Source organism: Saccopteryx leptura, chromosome 8 (assembly GCF_036850995.1).
Source record: "Saccopteryx leptura isolate mSacLep1 chromosome 8, mSacLep1_pri_phased_curated, whole genome shotgun sequence".
Taxonomy (NCBI): domain Eukaryota; kingdom Metazoa; phylum Chordata; class Mammalia; order Chiroptera; family Emballonuridae; genus Saccopteryx; species Saccopteryx leptura.
The window spans coordinates 62,726,268-62,746,230 of NC_089510.1; the positions used below are offsets into that span (position 1 = coordinate 62,726,268).

The 19,963-nt window shown below is 38.2% G+C and overlaps 1 protein-coding gene across 3 annotated transcripts in view; it reads right to left on the reverse strand.

Annotated features, from left to right (window-relative positions):
* The window catches only part of IL1RAP (interleukin 1 receptor accessory protein), a 154,150-nt gene that overhangs the window by 31,485 nt on the left and 102,702 nt on the right, over positions 1-19,963 (reverse strand). For all 3 annotated transcript variants that reach the window (XM_066347328.1, XM_066347327.1, XM_066347329.1), the window contains exons 3-4: positions 18,835-19,120; positions 13,982-14,168 (exon numbers count right to left, since the gene is read on the reverse strand). In XM_066347328.1, the coding sequence (XP_066203425.1) occupies positions 13,982-14,168; positions 18,835-19,120 (473 nt within the window). The remainder of the gene's footprint in view (positions 1-13,981; positions 14,169-18,834; positions 19,121-19,963) is intronic.

The window sequence follows — 19,963 nt, forward strand, 5'->3', positions numbered from 1 at the left end:
GGCAGAACATTGCTTCCTGGTGGGCATGCTAAGTTGATCCAGGTTGGGTGCATGCAGGAGTCTGTCTCTCTGACTCCCCACTTCTCACTTCAAAAAAAATACAAAAAAAAAAAAAATTCTGTGAGTCTATTACTGGCTTGAACTTTCAATTTCCTGTATCATATATTTAAATTCAATTCTTATACACTTAAGGTTTTCTTACTTCAAATCTTGGAGCTTATGTTTTGAAATATGACAGTTACACTAAGTAGTCCATTTTGTAATTCTTTGTAACAGGAAATATGTCTTTTAAGAATAGCACTAAACATTTGATTCACGGCGATGATCACAACGGATCTATATGCTGTATGCTCATTTAAGTTATTTTCTAAAGACATTTTTCCTGTTTGATATAAGTGCTTCTAGACACTTGTCACATCAGCCAAAGATTTCTATATTCTTTGGTTATCACAAAGTATAAGGCCACAAAGTCCTGTACTCATAATGAATTTATGTCAGATTTGGTTTAAATTGAGTTTAGACTATCTATAGATCTCTATTTGAGTTTTTTGACTCTTTTTGGGTAAAGAGTTCAAAGCTATTTTCATCTGTCATTTATTAGGTTAGATGTTCTTAAACCCCTGTTAAGTAGACAGATCAGACTAAATATGAACTAGTTTTACAAGTGGAAAAAATATGAGACAGAAAGATAAAGAAATATTCCAGGTAACACAGAGCTGATCTAAAACTCAGTTTTCCAGATAGCTGAATAAAAGTCTTTAACTAGCTTCGTAACTAAGAATAAACACCTCTGCTCCACAGTTAGGTCAGGCTGGAAAAATTATACTGAAACATGCATGTACACATGCCACATTATCTCATCTGATCCCTATGCCAAACTCAGCAAGTTTGGAATGCTCTTATGCCCATTTTATAGATGAGGACACAAAGGCTTGGAAAGGCTAAGTAATTGCCAATGTCAAAGAACTACGCAGTTCAAGAGCTGAAATCTGAACCTAGATCTAGCTGTTCTGAGGTCCTTGCTTTTAATCTCAATTGACACTGTCTCCTTACCTTAAACTGTTTCTACACATATGCCATACCGGAGGCCAGCTCTGGTGTTAATACTGTGACATGGTTCTCTCTCTTATCTGAGGCTAATTCCTCCAAATCAGTAGTAAACTGAAAAATCATACTTTTCAGGTTAAGAAGTTAGCTATCAACTGAACGTGTCACTAGTACTTCCAAAGAATATACTGAAAAGAACTTTTTTTGACTTAGCAAGCATCATTAATGTAAAAAGGTATTTAAAGCACATCATTTTAGGATTTATAATAGGTGCTACAAATGTAAAAAAGTGCTTCTGACTAAAACTCAAAATATTTTCATTCATTCATTTATTCATTCATCCACCATTGAGTATTAATCAATAAACCATGTTCCAGGCACTGTTTGAGGTTTGAGAGCACAACATAGAATAAAAGAATGTGCCAGCCCTCATAAACTTTCTATTAATAGAGAAATGAGATCAGACACAACTAAATAGCAAGGAAAATGGAACATAAGTAGGTGTGTGTTAACCTCTTCCTAATTTCCCCTTTCTCTTCATTTTATTCCAAACCCATGAGGGAGAATTCAAAACTAGTCTGGATATGTGTGGCAGTGGTGTAAGTCAGCTTTCTCTTGGGGTTTTCTCTTCTTTCCATGAAGTTGGATAAGAATGTAGGCTAGGACAGGTTTCTCACCGAGGTGCTCTGTTTAGAAAACTATTTCTAATTGAGGAATATTTCACAAAAGCACTGGTAAAGTTTGGGGTTTAATCTGCTATTAAGAAAAAGTTGACAACCTGACCAGGAGGTAGTGCACTGGATAGAGCATTGGATTGGAACACAGAGGACCCAGATTCAAAACCCTGAGGTCACCATCTTGAGTGCGGGTTCACCAGCTTGAGCACGGGTTCACCAGCTTGAGCGCAGGGTCTCAGGCTTGAGCGTGGGATCAGGATCATAGACATGACCCCATGGTCATTGTCTTGAAGCCCAAGGTAGCTGGCTTGAGCCCAAGTTCGCCAGTTTGAGCAAAGGGCCACTCGCTCTGCTGTAGCCCCCCAGTCAAGTCAAATATAAGAAAGCAGTCAATGAACAACTAAGGTGTTGCAGTGAAGAATTGATATTTCTCATCTCTCTCCCTTTCTGCCTGTCTGTTCCTATCTGTCCCTGACTCTATCTCTCTGTCTCTGTCACAAAAAAAGAAAAAAAAAAGACCATGTAAGATGTTAAATAATCTAGATTTAACCTAAAGATATAAAAAAAAATCATTTCAAAACTATTAGACCTACATAGCTTGCAAGAAAATGAAAGAACTATTTTACATGCTAAATATGCATGTGTGTGCTGGGGGTAGCATCAGGGCATTGTTTAACCACTCGCTTTCCCCTGTAGTGTGATGAGCTATCTCTGTTTCTTATAAGCAGATACATCTCTAGACCTTTTGGCACATACACCTGAAAACAGAGAATATTTCAAATATAATAAACTATTCCTAAAAATAAAGTCTGTAAATTTTCTTATAACTTCAAAATCATTTCTTTGGAATCCAGACCCCCCCCCCCCCAAATAGGAACAAAGATCTAGATACCCAAAGAACAAAATAAACGTGTTTCCAAATACAAGAAATAAGTTAACAGTAAGTGGATTTCCCCTATGAAGCAAACACTTGTCTGACTGGAAGACAAATCATCCATTTAGTTGATCCATCAGTTCCTCATTCTGAATTCAAAAGGGAGAAGTTAAGCAGGAGAGCAACTTTTCAACTGCATAATGGTAGTCATGGCAACCGATCATGACATATAGGTAAAGAACTGCAGACAAAATGACTTTGAGATCCTTGAGAGGAAACACACCATGTGGTGAGGTGTGGGGTGTGCGTGGGGGGATGTCTTAGTAACTAAGGGGAGGAATTTCTGTCCCACACACCATTGAAGAACTGTGTGGGGGCACAAAGGAACGGAAAGGCCATAATTCCTAACATAGGCCATAATCTTATAGGAATGTAGTCTCATGGAATTGCAGCAAATACTATGAAAGCTATATCAGGGTCTGCAAATGTGGGAAGATCAAGCAAAAACATTTAGAAAAACTTCATGGAGAAGAAAGCTTTGAGCTGGATCTTAAAGGATAAGCAGAGTATTAACAGCTATTGATTAGGAGGGGAGCCATGGGAGAGGGGCACTCCAGAGTCAGGAAAAAGTTGTGAATAATTTCCCTGAATTCTCATAGCATTTTTCCCTCTGTTAGTATTTTACTAATTTTATATATTCTCTATTTTGAAATTTTTGAAATTACAGAGTACATTTAATATTATTTGTATGGTTTCAGGTGTATAGGACAGTGCTTAGACAAGCATATACTTTAAAAGGTGTTACCCCCAATATTTCCGGTACCCAACTGGATGCGTACATAGTTATTACAGTATTATTGACTACAATACCTATGCTGTACTTAACTAACTTGATTATAATAATCTCTTTCCATGTTTATCTCTTCCTCTAGAAACTTACTCCTATGGAAGAAAGTGGAGGTGTGTGTGGTGAATGAGTACTGTACTTGCATGGCCAGCAGCTTGCCAAATACTTGGCAAATGGTAAATGCTCAACATGTTTGTGTACTATGATAAAAAATATGAATGAGATAAGCAAAGACAGAGACATGAAGTTAAAAGTCCATGCAGTATCATAAGAAAATTACTATATAAAAGATAAGAAGTGGTATGGGTGAGTTGTAGCAAGAGTGGGGAAAGTGGAAGTAAGGATACGAAGAGTTTAACTGAGTTATAAGCTTAGAACAGTTGGGAATATCTATTGACATTTTTGCACCAAAGTTTATGTTGGTATAATATACATCATACTTGTTTACAAAGTCTCATAAGAGCTCTATACACCAGTCACTTCCAATAAACAAAACTAAAGCCATTCAATGTTTAAACAATAAGTATTTACAAAATCCCTTCTACATGGTAGGCATGGTGTTAGGAGCTGGAATACAATAACCATTAAATACAGAAATCTCCCTTATTCTTATGGAATTTTCTAGTCCAATCTAATTCATTCAATTATCTAATCAATTCCTAAGTACAAAACTTATTGGCTCAGTTTTGTGCTGTGTGCTTGATATTCAAGGGAAACAAAAAGGGAGGTCAGTATCAAGGATAGAAGAGAGAAGTGAAGTGCAATCATACTGACAAAAATGAGCTATAAATTAAGTACTATCAAAACAGAGAGTGGGTGACTCAGTCAGCTTAATTCAGCCTCAAAACTTCACAGATATTTGTACTGGGTTTAAGTTCAGAGGATAGATCTAGGGTCCTCAGAAGTCCTGAATCTATATGCAAAATTCTGTATGTATACATGCATATATAGAATTAAACATGTATAGTTTTTAAAGAATATAGGGTACATATTTCATACTAAAGATTAAAAATCATGATAGGAAAACTGTACAGAAAAAAGAGCTAAAGGACCAATCAGACTAAGTTGTCAGAGTAAAATAAAACACGCATTTTAAAAATAAAGTCTATTATATAGACCTTGGACTAACTTATATAATGTATGCTATGCCAGTAAAAAGGCTCAGGGGTAGAGTGTTGGCCCGGTATGTGGAAGTCCCAGGTTCAATTCCCAGCCAGGCACACAGGAGAAGCAACCATCTGCTTCTCCACCCTTCCCTTCTCCTATCTTTCTGTCTCTCTCTTCCCCTCCTGCAGCCAAGGCTCCTTTGGAGCAGAGTTGACCCAGGCATTGAGGATGGCTCCAGGGCCTCCGCCTCCAGTGCTAGAATAGATACGATTGCGGAAGAGCATTGCCCCAGAGGGGCCGAGCATTGCTCCCTTGTGGGCATGCCGGGTGGATCCCGGTCGGGTGCATGCAGGAGAGTCTGTCTTTCCTCCTCTCCTTAGCCCCCCCCCCCCAATTTTCACTTCAGAAAAATACAAAAAAAAAAAAAAAAAGAAATGTGCTTTTCTGATGGCACTTTGTCAGAAAAAGCAAAGATTTTCCTATTTCCTGAGAGAGATTTATAAACAGTCTCTGACCAATTCTGATCAATTTTACACTGAGAATTAGAGGTGGAGGTAATATACCAATTTTAATGATTATACTAAGTACAAGGACAATCACCTTTTGGCAGACAGTGGTTTAGAGCATTTCTGTATCTAGTATAAATGCAATATCCAAAGCACTCAATAAAATGATTCCTCTGATTATCAGGTAAAAAGGAAAAATTTTCCTTTGTTTTTATAGTATCTCTGGGGGGGGGGGAGATCAAATACCCAATTACAAAAATGAGAAAGAAATAATCTAGGACAGGGGTAGTCAACCTTTTTATACCTACCGCCCACTTTTGTATCTCTGTTAGTGGTAAAATTTTCTAACTGCCCACCGGTTCCACAGTAATGGTGATTTATAAAGTAGGGAAGTAACTTTACTTTATAAAATTTATAAAGCAGAGTTATAGCAAGTTAAAGCATATAATAATAATTACTTACCAAGTACTTTATGTCAGATTTTCGCTAAGTTTGGCAGAATAAATCTTTATAAAACAACTTACTATAGTTAAATCTATCTTTTTATTTATACTTTGGTTGCTCTGCTACCGCCCACCATGAAAGCTGGAACGCCCACTAGTGGGTGGTAGGGACCAGATTGACTACCACTGATTCTAGTACAATGAAAGTTAGGATGGCTTACCATATTTTAAAACCACGTCTCGGGCCCTGGTCAGTTGGCTCAGTGGTAGAGCGTTGGCCTGGCGTGCGGAAGTCCCGGGTTCAATTCCCGGCCAGGGCACACAGGAGAGGCGCCCATCTGCTTCTCCACCCTTGCCCCTCTCCTTCCTCTCTGTCTCACTCTTCCCCTCCTGCAGCCGAGGCTCCATTGAAGCAAAAGATGGCCCGGGCACTGGGGATGGCTCCTTGGCCTCTGCCCCAGGTGCTAGAGTGGCTCTGGTCACTACAGAGCGACGCCCCGGATGGGCAGAGCATCACCCCCTGGTGGGCGTGCCGGGTGGATCCCGGTTGGGCGCATGCGGGAGTCTGTCTGACTGCCTCCCCTTTCCAGCTTCAGAAAAATACAAAAAAAAAAAAAAAAAAAAAAAACCACGTCTCTGAATAAATATAATAATAATAGTAAAAACAACAAGATCTCACTTACCTGTGTCTTTACTGCTATTTATTCCCATAGTCCCCATGTAAATACAGAGATAACTCTGATTTACATATGTCATGTTCCAGAAGTTCTTTCATAAGATGGCTATTTGAAATTCAGTAAATCACTAACAAACCATGGTTAACTCTCTAGCCTAATTACAAAACCTGCCTCATTGGACAAACATTTACTGAACATTGATTTAATTCACAGGATTGTTGAATTTGTGCACTATGAATTCTGGACCCTGAATGAGAAAAAGCCTGTCATATACATGAGAGGAAGAAAGAAGAGAAGACATGCCAGGGAGGAAAATTCAATCCTGCCCCTTTGGCCTTGCAGTTCTGAAACACACACTCTTGATTTCCTGTTCCCTCCCATCTCAGTTTTTCTAAGCCTCTTCTGATTTCCCAGGGCCCTCTATCCACAGGTTTTCTTATGTTCCACAGTTGAGCCTACAAACCAACTTGTGTTCAAAGATTCCTCCACCATAAGCTCTAGAAGCAAAGACTGGACCACTCCTTCTGTATCATTTCTGGAGGGTAAAGGCTTGAAACCAAACAGAATCAGCCTGAAATTCCAGATTTTCCCATTACGAACTACATTGTTTTTGAGTATACAATATACCACAACGTAAAAGTAGAGAGTCATGATACAGATTGCATAGGATTGAGTCATGGCTCCTAGCACTGTGATCTTAGGGAAAATCTCTCAATCATTCTATATTTTTGATTTCTTAACTATAAAATGGAGAACACAAGATAATGTACCTCATGTTGAAAAGATTAAGTGATATTAATGCACAGGAAGAATCCTTGTGCTCAATAAATGTTAGCTCAAATGTTTAACATCTCTGCTTCTTAATCTGTAAAAGGACGCTATCTACCTTGAAGGATGGTGCTGAATATTACATATAACCTATAGAGTACCGAGCACAATGGATTTTACAAGTAAAATGCAGGAATTGTTGGTTTCCTTTTTTTTTTCCAATTTATCAGTTTTCATCTTTCTGCAACAGGAAGCAAATTGCTGAAACTAATTAATGTGTCTTTTACCTCTTACATAGTTATTTGTATTGCAAGAAGACACTATTTCTATAATGGCAAGCTACAGAATTCAGCTGATAACAACTGAAAGAGAAGGACTCTAGGAGGCAAGATACCTAAGTGGATGCAAGGAGTTACTGCAGACGGTAGAAAATAGAAAGCAATGTCAGCATTGCTTTATAGCAATAAGAGAATGCAGCAACCAAGAACGCTGATTTTGTAGCCAAATGGGAGAACATTGAGGATTGATGGTTTCAGTCAGTTGCCCAAATATAGAGAAATAAAAGCAATATACCACACTACAAGGTCAAAAAGAGTGACCTTTCACAGAATGGAAAGGATGGCTTGTTGTCTATTTCTATTTAGTCACCTGCACATTGTTGGGTATCTACTGCGGTGATGGTTTGGCCACTGTGACTTCTGTCTTCTCTCATTTTTTTGAGCTTTCTTTCATTCACCCCATGAACATTTTCACCAGATTTGGATCTTAGTCCTTCAGGGCTCCAACTATCATATAGATGTATACAATTCTCTGACTCAAACTTTGATTTTATTTCTAAGTTCCAGATTCATACACATGTAGCCACTACCTACTGGTCACTACCACCTAGATGTCTCACAGACACCTCTAACTCAATATGACATTATCTAAATCCTTCACTTGATCCCCAAACCTGCTCTGCCTCTGCTATTTCATACTTTGGTTAATAAAACTGACATTCATCCAACCAGAAAACATAGAAATCTAGGAATCACTGAAAATAAAGAGATGGATATGGCATAATTTGTCCCTCAAGAAATAGTCGATTTGATAGAATAGAGGCATGTAAATTTCTCCTTGTTCTTAAAACCAACAATAAATTCTCTTTAGCCCTTTTATGGAACTTAGAATTCTGCTTTTCAATAAGAATAGAAATTCTTCTGGCCCTGGCCGGTTGGCTCAGTGGTAGAACGTCGGCCTGGCGTGCAGAAGTCCCGGGTTCGATTCCCGGCCAGGGCACACAGGAGAAGCGCCCATCTGCTTCTCCACCCCTCCCCCTCTCCTTCCTCTCTGTCTCTCTCTTTCCCTCCCGCAGCGAGGCTCCATTGGAGCAAAGATGGCCTGGGCGCTGGGGATGGCTCCTCAGCCTCTGCCCCAGGCACTAGAGTGGCTCTGGTCACAACAGAGCAACGCCCCAGAGGGGCAGAGCATCGCCCCCTGGTGGGCATGCCAGGTGGATCCTGGTCAGGTGCATGTGGGAGTCTGTCTCTCCCAGTTTCCAGCTTCAGAAAAATACAAAAAAATAAAAATAAATTAAAAAAAAGAAATTCTTCTTATTTATAAATTTGTCAACTAACTTGTGAGATCCCTTGGAAATATGTATGGCAGAACATATCTCATTTATTATCAGGTTCCCCCTAACCCCTAACATAGAATACAGTTGACCTATAACATTTATGTGTTGAACGTATACATGCGTGAATGACTATGAAACAATAAAGAAAGTGAAAAGTGATATAAAAGCAGGCATAAATAAATAGCTGTGGGATTATATAAGGCAAAAATTATTTTTAGCTGGAGAGAACATGAAACATTTCATGAGACAGTCAATTTTGATCTGTTGTAAAGAAAAAAGAGAACATTCCAGGAAGAGGTACTACATGGAGACAAAGAAGAAGAGAAAATAATAGAATATGTAAGAAAATTAACTTTTTCAGACCATTGAGTATTTGAAGTATAGAAAAAATGAATAGAATGATAGATAAGAGAACTTGATAAATTGATGAATACATTTTAAAAAATTGGAAGATAAACTTATTGATATAAAATTGCTTACTCTTTAAATCATTTCTTAGGCTTTTCACTATGAAAAATTACAGTCATAGGTAGATTTTACAATGACCCTCTGTACCCATACCTAACCTCTAAAGTACTAATTTAGGCTATAGCTTATTTCATCTACACCCACTCACTGCAGCCCCAAGATTATTTTGAATCAAATCACAGACATCGCATAATTTCATTGGTAAATAGTTCTGTGTATCTCTAAATGATAAGATCCTTTCTACAAGCATAACTGTAGTGCTGTTATCACAATTTAAAACAGTAATAATAATTCATTGTTATCATTAATATTCTGTTCGGATTTCCCTGATTTTCTCATGACTTGTTTTATAGTTTGTTTGAACAAAACATGATCTAAGGTTTTTACATTGCAATTGATCTTAAATCTCTCTCTCTTTTTTCTCTTTTATTCTTTCCCTCCCTCCCTTTTTCTTAATCATTTTATTATAAAATAAAATATGTTTAAAAAAAACACTTAAAATATATGTACAGGTTAATGAATTATTATAAAGCAAATACTTCTGTTACCACTACTCAGGTCCAGGAATAGAATGTTGCCAGTCACCTCCCACATACCCTGTCAACGCCAGCTCTTTAACCCTTGCCAAGGTAGTAGTCACTACCTATACTTTCATAGTAGAATCACTTCCTTGTTTTTGACCATAATTTTATCACTTACATGTGCATCTTTAGACAATACAATCACATGCATTTTTGTATTTGTCCTCTATGTTTCTTTTGATCAATCTATTCCCACACCATGCCTTTGTTTTTCTTACAATTTATCTGTTGAATAACCCAAGGCATTTGGCATACAGAGTTTTCTTCCACAGTTTGGATTTTGCTGACTGCAAACTTGTGGGGCAGATCAATACACTCCTCTGTTCTCCATATTTCCTGCAAACTGTCAGCAGTCACCAAAAGTTCAACCCACTTGGCACAACTATAATTGACACTGTCCTTTCATCAGAAAGAACAGGTCTGGCTGTAACCCGTCGTGTGAGGGTAGCTGTTATTGATGCTTAATGCTTAGGTTCATTAAGTCACTGGGGGTTACACAGTGATTATGTACTTTTATAAAAATATACCGGTACTTTTCTGCACCGTTTCATAACTCAGCGTACATTTCTTACAGAAAAGGCAGAATACTTGATTTTTCTTTTATTTACCAGTTTTTTTCCTTTTTAAATTAAATTTTTTATTTAGAAATTGAATTTAATGAGGTGACACTGGTCAATAAGAGTACCTTGCCCTGGCCGGTTGGCTCAGCGGTAGAGCGTCGGCCTGGCGTGCGGGGGACCCGGGTTCGATTCCCGGCCAGGGCACATAGGAGAAGCGCCCATTTGCTTCTCCACCCCCCTCCCTTCCTCTCTGTCTCTCTCTTCCCCTCCAGCAGCCAAGGCTCCATTGGAGCAAAGATGGCCCGGGCACTGGGGATGGCTCCTTGGCCTCTGCCCCAGGCGCTAGAGTGGCTCTGGTCGAGGCAGAGCGACGCCCCGGAGGGGCAGAGCATCGCCCCCTGGTGGGCAGAGCGTCGCCCCTGGTGGGCGTGCCAGGTGGATCCCGGTCGGGCGCATGCGGGAGTCTGTCTGACTGTCTCTCCCCGTTTCCAGCTTCAGAAAAATACCAAAAAAAAAAAAAAAAAAAAAAAAGTACCTAGGTTTCAGGTAAACATCTAAATAGCATTTACACTGTTTATTGCATTGTGTGCCCATCACCTAAAGTCAAGTCATTCAGAATAAATACTTAATTTTTCTCTTTTATTTACCAGTTTTCAAGATAAGAAATAGATTTTCTATCATCATCCAAATGTATCCAATTAAATATTTTAAAATAACATTATGAATTTATGGATTTAAACTTAATTAATTGGATTTGGCCCATTACAATTAAAATCCTTATTGAAATTCAAATTGTTCTATTTTTGCCAATGGAAAACACTTAAAGTTGGTTTCTAAGTGATTTCATTAATGACTTAAACAGTTAGTGAGAAATGCTAAAATTTTCAACCCTAATTATGTAATTGTTTATTTTGTTTTTTACTACTGTTAACTTTTGTTTCATGCATTTTAAAAACCTATTATTCAGCACATATATTTACATATATTTTTATTATTTTTATGCTTTCCTGATGAATTTATCCTTTTATTATTCTAAAAAGTTATCTTCTCTGTATCTATAATATTCATCGACTAAAAATCTACTTTATATAATTTTGGTATATACATTCTACCATTTTTTTATTTATTGTTTAATGTTGATTTAAAAAATATTTTCTTTCTTCCACTTTCAGTTAATCTTTTTTATTATTATTATTAAATGAGAGTCAGGGAGGCAGAGAGACAGACTCCCACATGTGCCCTGACCGGGATTCACCTGGCAAGCCCACTCACTGCGGGGCATGGCTTGCCCATCTGGAGGCGTTGCTTCATTGTTTGGCAACCATGCCATTCCAGTGCCTGAGGTGAGGCCATGTTGTCATCCTCAGCACTTGGGGCTAACTTGCTCAAATGAGTCATGGCTACAGGAGGAGAGGAGAAAGAGAGAGAGAAGGGGGAGGAGTGGAGAAGCAGATGGTCACTTTTCCTGTGTGCCCTGACCAGAAAAAATCAAACCTAGGACTTCCACACATCAGGACAATGCTCTACCACTGAGCCAACCAGCTAGGGTCTCCATTTTCTGTTAATCCTAAGGCATTATCTATGGTGTTCATTTGCTCTTATGCTCCTCCTAGTTTAGCTTAATTTATAAAATGATTTTCTTCTAAGTTCTTACTGAGTTTTATAATTTCTGGACTTTTGTAATTCTCTTTTTTGTTGTTTTTTTGTTTTTTGTTTTTTTAGCAAGAGAGAGACAGAGAGAGAAAAAGATAGGGACAGACAGACAGGAAGGGAGAGATGAGAAGTATCAGTTCTTCATTGCGGCACCTTAGCTGTTCATTGATTGCTTTCTCATATGTGCCTTGACCGAGGGGCTACAGCCAAGCCAGTGACTCCTTGCTCAAGCGAGCAACCATGGGTTCAAGCCAGTGACCTTGGACTTCAAGCCAGCAACCTTTGGACTCAAGCCAGTGACCACGGGGTCATGTCTATGATCCTGCGTTCAAGCCGGCAACCTCAGGGTTTTGAACGTGGGTCCTTTGTGTCCCACGATGATGCTCTATCCCATGTGCCACTGCCTGGTCAGGCTGAACTATCATAATTCTAATTTATTTATGTTATTCTTTCTTATTTTGTATCATTTCTTAATATTTTGCAGCCCATTTTTGAAATAGTGGGTTAAAATATGTCCTTCTAATCTACTTTCTTCCCCCCCTTTTTCTTATAATTTTGAATGAGGGTTTTACTCTGATTCTTTTACTGCTCATTTTTATGTGAGATGATTTTCTTTCCTGAGTTTTAAAATCTAGCAATATTTTCCAACTTCTCAGAGATTCCTGTTCAAAAGTATGGTCTTGAGATTTCCTAATTGTTCTGCTGCTACTCTGTTCTGCTCTTCCTGTCCTCGTCTCTTCCTTTATACAGCGTGGGCAAAAGTAGGTTTACAATTGTTCATATGAAAAATCAGACAATAATTAATGTTTAATAATACAAGAATAAGCCCTGTGTTTTGCATACTCACAACTGTAAACCTATTTTTGTCCTATCCTGTATTATCCAGATCTTGTTTCTTATTTTTTTGTTTGTTTGTTTTTTGAGAGAGAGGTAGAGAGAGAGAGAGAGAGAGAGAGAAACATCAAACTGCTCCTGTATGTGCCCTGACTGAGGAATTGAACCAGAAACTTTAGCGTTCTGGGACAATACTCCAGAGCTACCTGGCCAAGGCTTAACTTTTATGGATTTTTTAAAGAGAGAGAGAAAGGAAGGGAGAGAGATGGAAAGAGGAAGAATAACATTTGTTGTTGACTTGGTCACGCATTTTTTGGTTGCTTTCCATGTGTGTCCTGACCAGGGACCGAACCAGCAACCATGTTTCAGGACAACACTCAGCCAACTGACCTAACTGACTAGGGCCTGATCTTGTTTACTTTGATTCCACTCCGGCCATTTCTCTTCACTGGAGGTGGTTGTTTTTCAGAGTTCTAAATTACTAGGACAATTCTCAACCCTTCAGAATTTCTTACTATAAGCATCTTGGACTCACCTTTCCCAGTTTCAGCTGCTATTATTAAAATGGTTCAACATACTTTCCAGTGTGTACCCATTAGCTTTCTATTCTCAAGTCTGCCAGATACCACATTACTTCCATTTACTCCTTTTTCCCTTTAGACACTAATTTTATAGGGTCATGTTGTGGATTGTCTCATTTGTTTTACTGAAGGCGATGCTTGCGGATGACGTGGCACTGACACTGAGTTTTGGTTAGATGTTGTCCAGGAGTTTCTGGCACTGGCTTATGTGGATATTTGAAGTGATTAAAAAATTATACTGCTGTCACATGTGCCACCTTCCAACACTATCATTTTTTATAAAACACTTCCCAAATCCCTAAGATGTGGGTAAGACCACAGATGGACTGTGCCTACAAATAAGGTCAAACATGAAAATACGTACAAGTAATAAAATACAGTACTGACTGGTCAAGGAGTGAAATTCACTGGATGAATTAGCAGCTTCTGACTTCACTGAGCAGAGAGTGGAAGTGGGAAACATTTTAAATTTTTTTTAAATGTTTAAATGTTTAAAAATTGTATTTTATAGGAAGTTAACAGAAATAAGGTAGTTTTAGTAGTCCAGTGAATGCAATTTAAGAAATGATGGGTCAAGGCAATGTGTTCTCCAGTACCTCCTTTAAAATGTTGCAAGGTGACAAAGCAGTAAAAGATTAACATAAAGCCACTACAGAAGACATTAAAAATCTCAGTTTCTACATTAACTCAACAAATAATCATTGCCATTTTAGAGAGGGTAAAATGTCCTTGAGTTTGCTTACCATATACCAAGTGATGGTTGGTTGGACACTGGGAGGAAAAAATCCATCTGTATTTGGACAAATGATCGTCTGAATACCATATTCTATGTACAGTTTATGAACGGGGACTTTGATGGGAGAATTGAAGCAGCTATCCTTTTGGACAACTTCCAGAGGAAATGCAACTTTGCTGCAATATGTGGTGTTCCTGAAAAGACAAATAGCAATGAATGGGAAGTTTCATTTTCATTTGCTTTAATGCAGTAAATACATTTAAAAAGCTAAGTGAAGTAATCCTATGCATTGAGACTTTATATGTGTGCAAGTTAATATAAAAATTAAATATGTTATGGAGGTATTTCCCATATCAAATGACATCACAGAATAAAAACAGACACAGTTTACTACTATGGATATACTATAATATTTATAGTTTTAGAAATGCTCCTAAACATATATGTGTATTTGTGTGTAGGTATATGTATGTATTTATGTATTAATACATATATGTATATTTAATTTTACCCTTAATACATACTCAATAATACTCAGTGCTGGTAAGGCAAAGGTGACAATACCATATTAACTCATAGCTGATAATAATATAAACGTTTAGAAAATATAAGGTCTACTGGAAAGTTCCGTCCATTTCTATCACAAGTTTCGACACGTAAGCACATGTTTATTTGGCGCATGTGTGCCTCTCTATTTTTATCACTTAATGTATACATACTGACGTAGCAAATTAACTAAAACAAAGTTGATTCACATTAGTCTTATGTGGGAAGCGATAGTGTACCCATGGCTACTGGTAAAGTTTATTTACGCCACTGTAATTTTTACGAATTTCAACAAGGAAGAAATGCTACAGAAGCATGTCTGTTGCATCCACCATATTCCCTGGACTTAGCACCCTCCGACTATCAATTGTTTTTGTCCTTACAAAATTTTTTGAAAGGCAAAAAATTCAAAAATGAAGAAGATATCAAACAAGCACTGGTTCAATTTTTCGCATCAAAAGATAAAACATTTTTCAAAAATGGGATATACAAATTGCCCTCACACTGGCAAGAAATCATTAATAATAATGGCAATTATATTATCTAATAAAGTTTATTGACAGTAAGAAAAATTTGTATTTTGTTTTATTCCAAAAACAGACAGAACTTTCCAGTAGACCTATAGATATGTTTCTAAAATCATTTAGAAAGGTTTAGTTTTTTTGCCTTAGTAATCTTATTTCTGGAAAATATTTTTACATGATAAAATAATGGAAAATTGATAATAAGGAGAACACATGATCAAAAAAGTCCATTCAGTACTACACCAGCAAGAAAAACATTGGAAATGATAAAAAAAAAAGTACATTAAAAATACTGTAATGAAAATAATGATAAAACCATTCAAGGATGGTATATATATCTATAAAATATAACAAGCATGAAGGAAAAAGCTATCAAACACAGAATTTGTTAGGATGGTTAGAGAACCATATTTATATTTTTAATGTTTGTTCAGTTTGTTTTGTCTGCCTGGAGAGCTCTTCTTATCCCATCACCCCACCTTTCACAAGGAGATCTTACATATAATTCTCTATGCATCCCAAACTAGGTCTCTAATTCTCTGAGCACCTCGGATATTCCCTGTGTTCCTTTGCTGTTATGTTCCTCTTAGTTTATCATAGTTTAAAGAAGAACATGGCCATGCATGTTTTCTTATATTCATTGCATCTAGTAGAGTATCTAAATTTTCAGTAGAAGTTGAATAGATATTTGTTAAAATGAATAAGATAGATGTAAACTTGTGTGTACATACAGAAAAACAATAAAGGTAACAAATAATAAAAATAACTGATTTTTGGCCCTGGCTGGTTGGCTCAGTGGTAGAGTATCTAGCCAGCGTGTGGATGTCCTGGGTTCAATTCCACCCAGGGCACACAGAAGAAGAGCCCACCTGCTCTCTACCCTTCCCCCTCCCTTTCTTTCTCTCTCTTCCCTTCCCACAACCAAGGCTCCATTTGAGCAAAGTTGGCCCGGGTGCTGAGGATGGCTCCATAGCCTCTGCCTCAGGCCTTAGAATGGCATTGGTTGCAATTGATCAACACCCCAGATGGGCAGAGCATAACCTTCTAGTGGGCATGCTGGTGGATCCTGGTCACACGAATGTGGGAGTCTGTCTCTCTGCCTCCCCACTTCTCACTTCAGAAAAATACAAAAATAACCACAACAATAAAAAACAAACCCTGATTTTTAGGGTGGTGAGTAAACGGATCCACCCTTTTAATAATTTTTTCTATTAAGGTCTCAAATGCATATTAGATCCTCAGTGACCCATGAATTAAGACTAAATACAATGGAAAGTATTCCCTCACCAAGATGGGAGGAGATACTGTTTAAAGACTGTTTATAACAATGGTAATAAAATGGAAAGGGAGAGTGGCAGGCATAATCTCTGCAAACAAATAACAAAATGTCTAACCAGGTAAAAGTATTCTTTAGGTGGAAGTTATATAAGGTAAATTTCAGCTTAATAAGGTATATTCTCTGCTTAAAAAAAAAAGGCAGTGAACAGTGATTGGGCTCTTTTTAAGCTCCAAAAGTCAAATCTGTATGTTATCTTAATAGGAGTATTAAAGCAAGAATACAAGCAGTAAAATCCTAGACGTTGAATCTTAACCTGATGGCCTCAACATCCCATCATTTTAGTGGTTCAGTTTGTCATCTCAGTTTACAAATCACTTCAGGACAATAAGAAGCTTCTGATGCCCCTACCAGACAGGTTTAGTTTTAGATTTTCTTTAGAGACATAGAAAATAGGCAGAAATGTAAACTGAAGAGACAACTGAAAATTAACAAATAACATGAAAGGTATACTTAGGCTATAACAGCCATGAGGCCCTTCTCCTGTAATGTCAGAAAAGGTTTGAAAAGTTTGGGGAAAAGCTCAGGACAAGTACTTGGTCACTGAGGAAAAGGAAAAAGAGATACTGAAGCACTAGAATGCACAGTAGAGACCCAGGTCATCCAGAAAGTTACAGAGGACCCCTTCCCAGGTGTTTTCCAATGCCTATGTGGGAATGTTAACAGATTAACAAATTGTCAAAGGTGAAAAGGAGCTCAAAGTGCACTGATGCTGACTTGCTTGTGTAGACACAGATACAGTAGTTCTCAGGCATGAACTGACTCGGCTGTGGTCACCAGCTAAGTGTTGGCAGAGCTGGGACGGTAGCCTAGATTTTCTGTCTTCTCATCCAGCGTCCTTTCTGCTATAATCTTTTTTAACCTCTCCTAGAGAAAAAGGATGAGGATATAAATAATGGACCCCTGGCTATTTCAGGCTGCTTGGAAGCCCACCCACCAAATTAGAGTGCACTTCAATAAAATTAAACAGTCATATGAAAGGCTTGGAAGGGCCTTAAGAGGTTTAGAGGGACTCCCAAGGCCACAGTGATCAAAACGTGTTTCTGTGATAGAGAAGAGGTATTTCTTCACTTATTTATCACAAAATTTAAATGTCAAGGCATAGCCCTAATTCATGATCAGAGAATAGTTAACAGCCAAGGGTGACATGGGGCATTCAGAAGAAGGTCTGGGATTATCTACTGTTATGTTGTGTTATTCTAAATTATAGTATTGTTATGTTAACCAGCCCTGTTTTTATAGGCCAACAAATAGTGTCTTTCCAAATTCATACGTTGAAGACCTAACTCGAAGTACCTCAGAATATGACTGTGTTTGGAGCAAAGCCTTGAAAAAGATAATTAAGGTAAAATGAGGTCATATGGGTCGGCCCTAATCAGCATGACTGATGTTCTTACAAGAAGAGGAGAAGACGGGAAGACACAGAGGGAGACCATGTGAACATGTGGAGAGAGCACAGCCAGCTACAAAGCAAGGGGAGGTGAATGAAGAAAACCCTACCAACACCTTGACCTTGGAATCTGAGCCTCCAGAACTGTGAGAAAACAAAATTTTTGTTGTTTAAATCACCAAGTCTGTGTGGTATTATGTTATGGCAGCCCTAGCAAACCATGAACTTATTAAATATATAGTAGGAAACAATGTTTAAAAAAATCCATTACACATATGAGAGTTTAAAGAAATAAAGCTAGAAACAAAAAGGAACCTTTGAAAAAAAAAGTAGCCAACCAACTAAGCTTTAAAACGATTATTATTTAGAAGAGCTTCAGGTTTTATGTTTTTTTTCCCCAAACCAAAAGAAAAAAACATTAATTGATTGTAAAATAAAAATAGGTATGTTGAGTAAAATAGAGTAAAGTGCAAAATCTGCACAAACTTTAAAAAAAAAAAAAAGTGAATTTGAAAGAAATTTTGTATAATGGTAGTCTTTCAATTATATTCTTAGATTCCCAGGGATACAGTGCCCATCGGCTTCTTAGGGGAATTTTGGTAGGAAAGTTTGAAAAACATTGTTCTAAGGATATTTGATGCCTCTTTCTTCTGTAAAAGGCATCTGAAGGCCTTATTCTGTGCCAGGCATGTTGAGAGCTGACAATAACAGATACGAATGGGTTCTACTCTTTGCCCTGTTTGAGGAATGAATGCTTCCAGCTCGGAGAGAGTATTGGCAGGTTCCAGTATCAGGAAAGGGGACAAACAGAGAAGGCTCTACTTTTAGACAACCTTGACACAAGTCAGGGTTTGAAAAGGAATCACCTATGACGAACGTTCTCAGGAGCACAACCATTTTCCCCTCGCATATCTTTCAGCCAAGCTTAGCTAAGGCACTGAAGTGACGTGTGAACTCTTTCTAGATGCTTCCTTCACCTCCCCAGCTCCATCGCACCCGCACCATTTGATACAGGCCCGGGGACTAAACGGAAAAGAGAATGTTCCCACCCAATCTCAGGCTACCTTAACATGCAGGTGTAGTTGCCCGTGTCATTGAGGAGGGTGGGCCGGAACCAGAGCACATCTTTCTCCTTACTAATGCGGTTCTCAGGGAGGCGGAAGTTGATGGGCTCCTCCAGGTCCCGGTCCTGCCTAGTCCAATACCAGATCAGAGTGAGGCCAGCTGAATGGGCTGTGCTGTAGTTATACTTCAAGAAGTGTTCAAAGAGCGGGCACTTGATGCGAGCGGGCTCGTCTTCAAACACTTGGATCTGCCTCATGGTGTCTAGTCCCCAGTCATCGCAGCGTTCTGCAACGATCAAAAAGAAAGAAAAGGCAGGTGAGCCACCTCACGTGAAAGGCCTCCAGGAAACACACTTTCTCCTCAGGACATCGCCTTCTCTGTCATCTCCAATCGCTTCTATTTAATAACTGTATAGAATAGATACCTGTGGTGTGAAGAAATGACTTCCCCCTCATTCCTTTATCATTTTCTGACAATTTGATTTTATAGCTTGATCCTGTTGAACCTTATAAAGCATGGGGGAATATCTCACCTGAAAAAGAAGTCAAGTGGGACCTCAATGGAACACGGACCAGCTGTTACATCACACCCCTTTCTCATCTGGAAACTCAGACATGCCATTGTATACAAGAAGGATCATTTATTCATTAACTTTAGTGTTTAATAATATCTACCATGCCCCCTTGGCTTAGTTAAGTTCTAGAAAGCACAATCCTGAGCAAGAGCATTTGTGGTTCCTTATAGTCTTGTGGGCATGATAAACAAAAACAGAATTTAAGTGAGCACAATTTTACAACTGTGCTAAGTGATAAGAAGTACATGGTATTATAAAAGAATATATATTTTTAATAACTGAATATTTGTGCTAGTGCAGTTCAGACATCAAACAGACAAAATGTTACACAAATGGGAAAACAAACAAATAAACAAACACAGAAGCTATGAGCCCTTTGACTCCTGTGGGGACAGAGGAGGTACTCCTCAGGGCTCCTGATTTTGGGGCTAGATTTGTGCTGTCCAATTGTAATATAATGTGAGAGCCATATATCTAATTTCAGATACCCAAGTTGCCACATTAAAAAAGTTTTAAAAAGCAGGTAAAATTATGTTGTATATTTTGTTAAACTT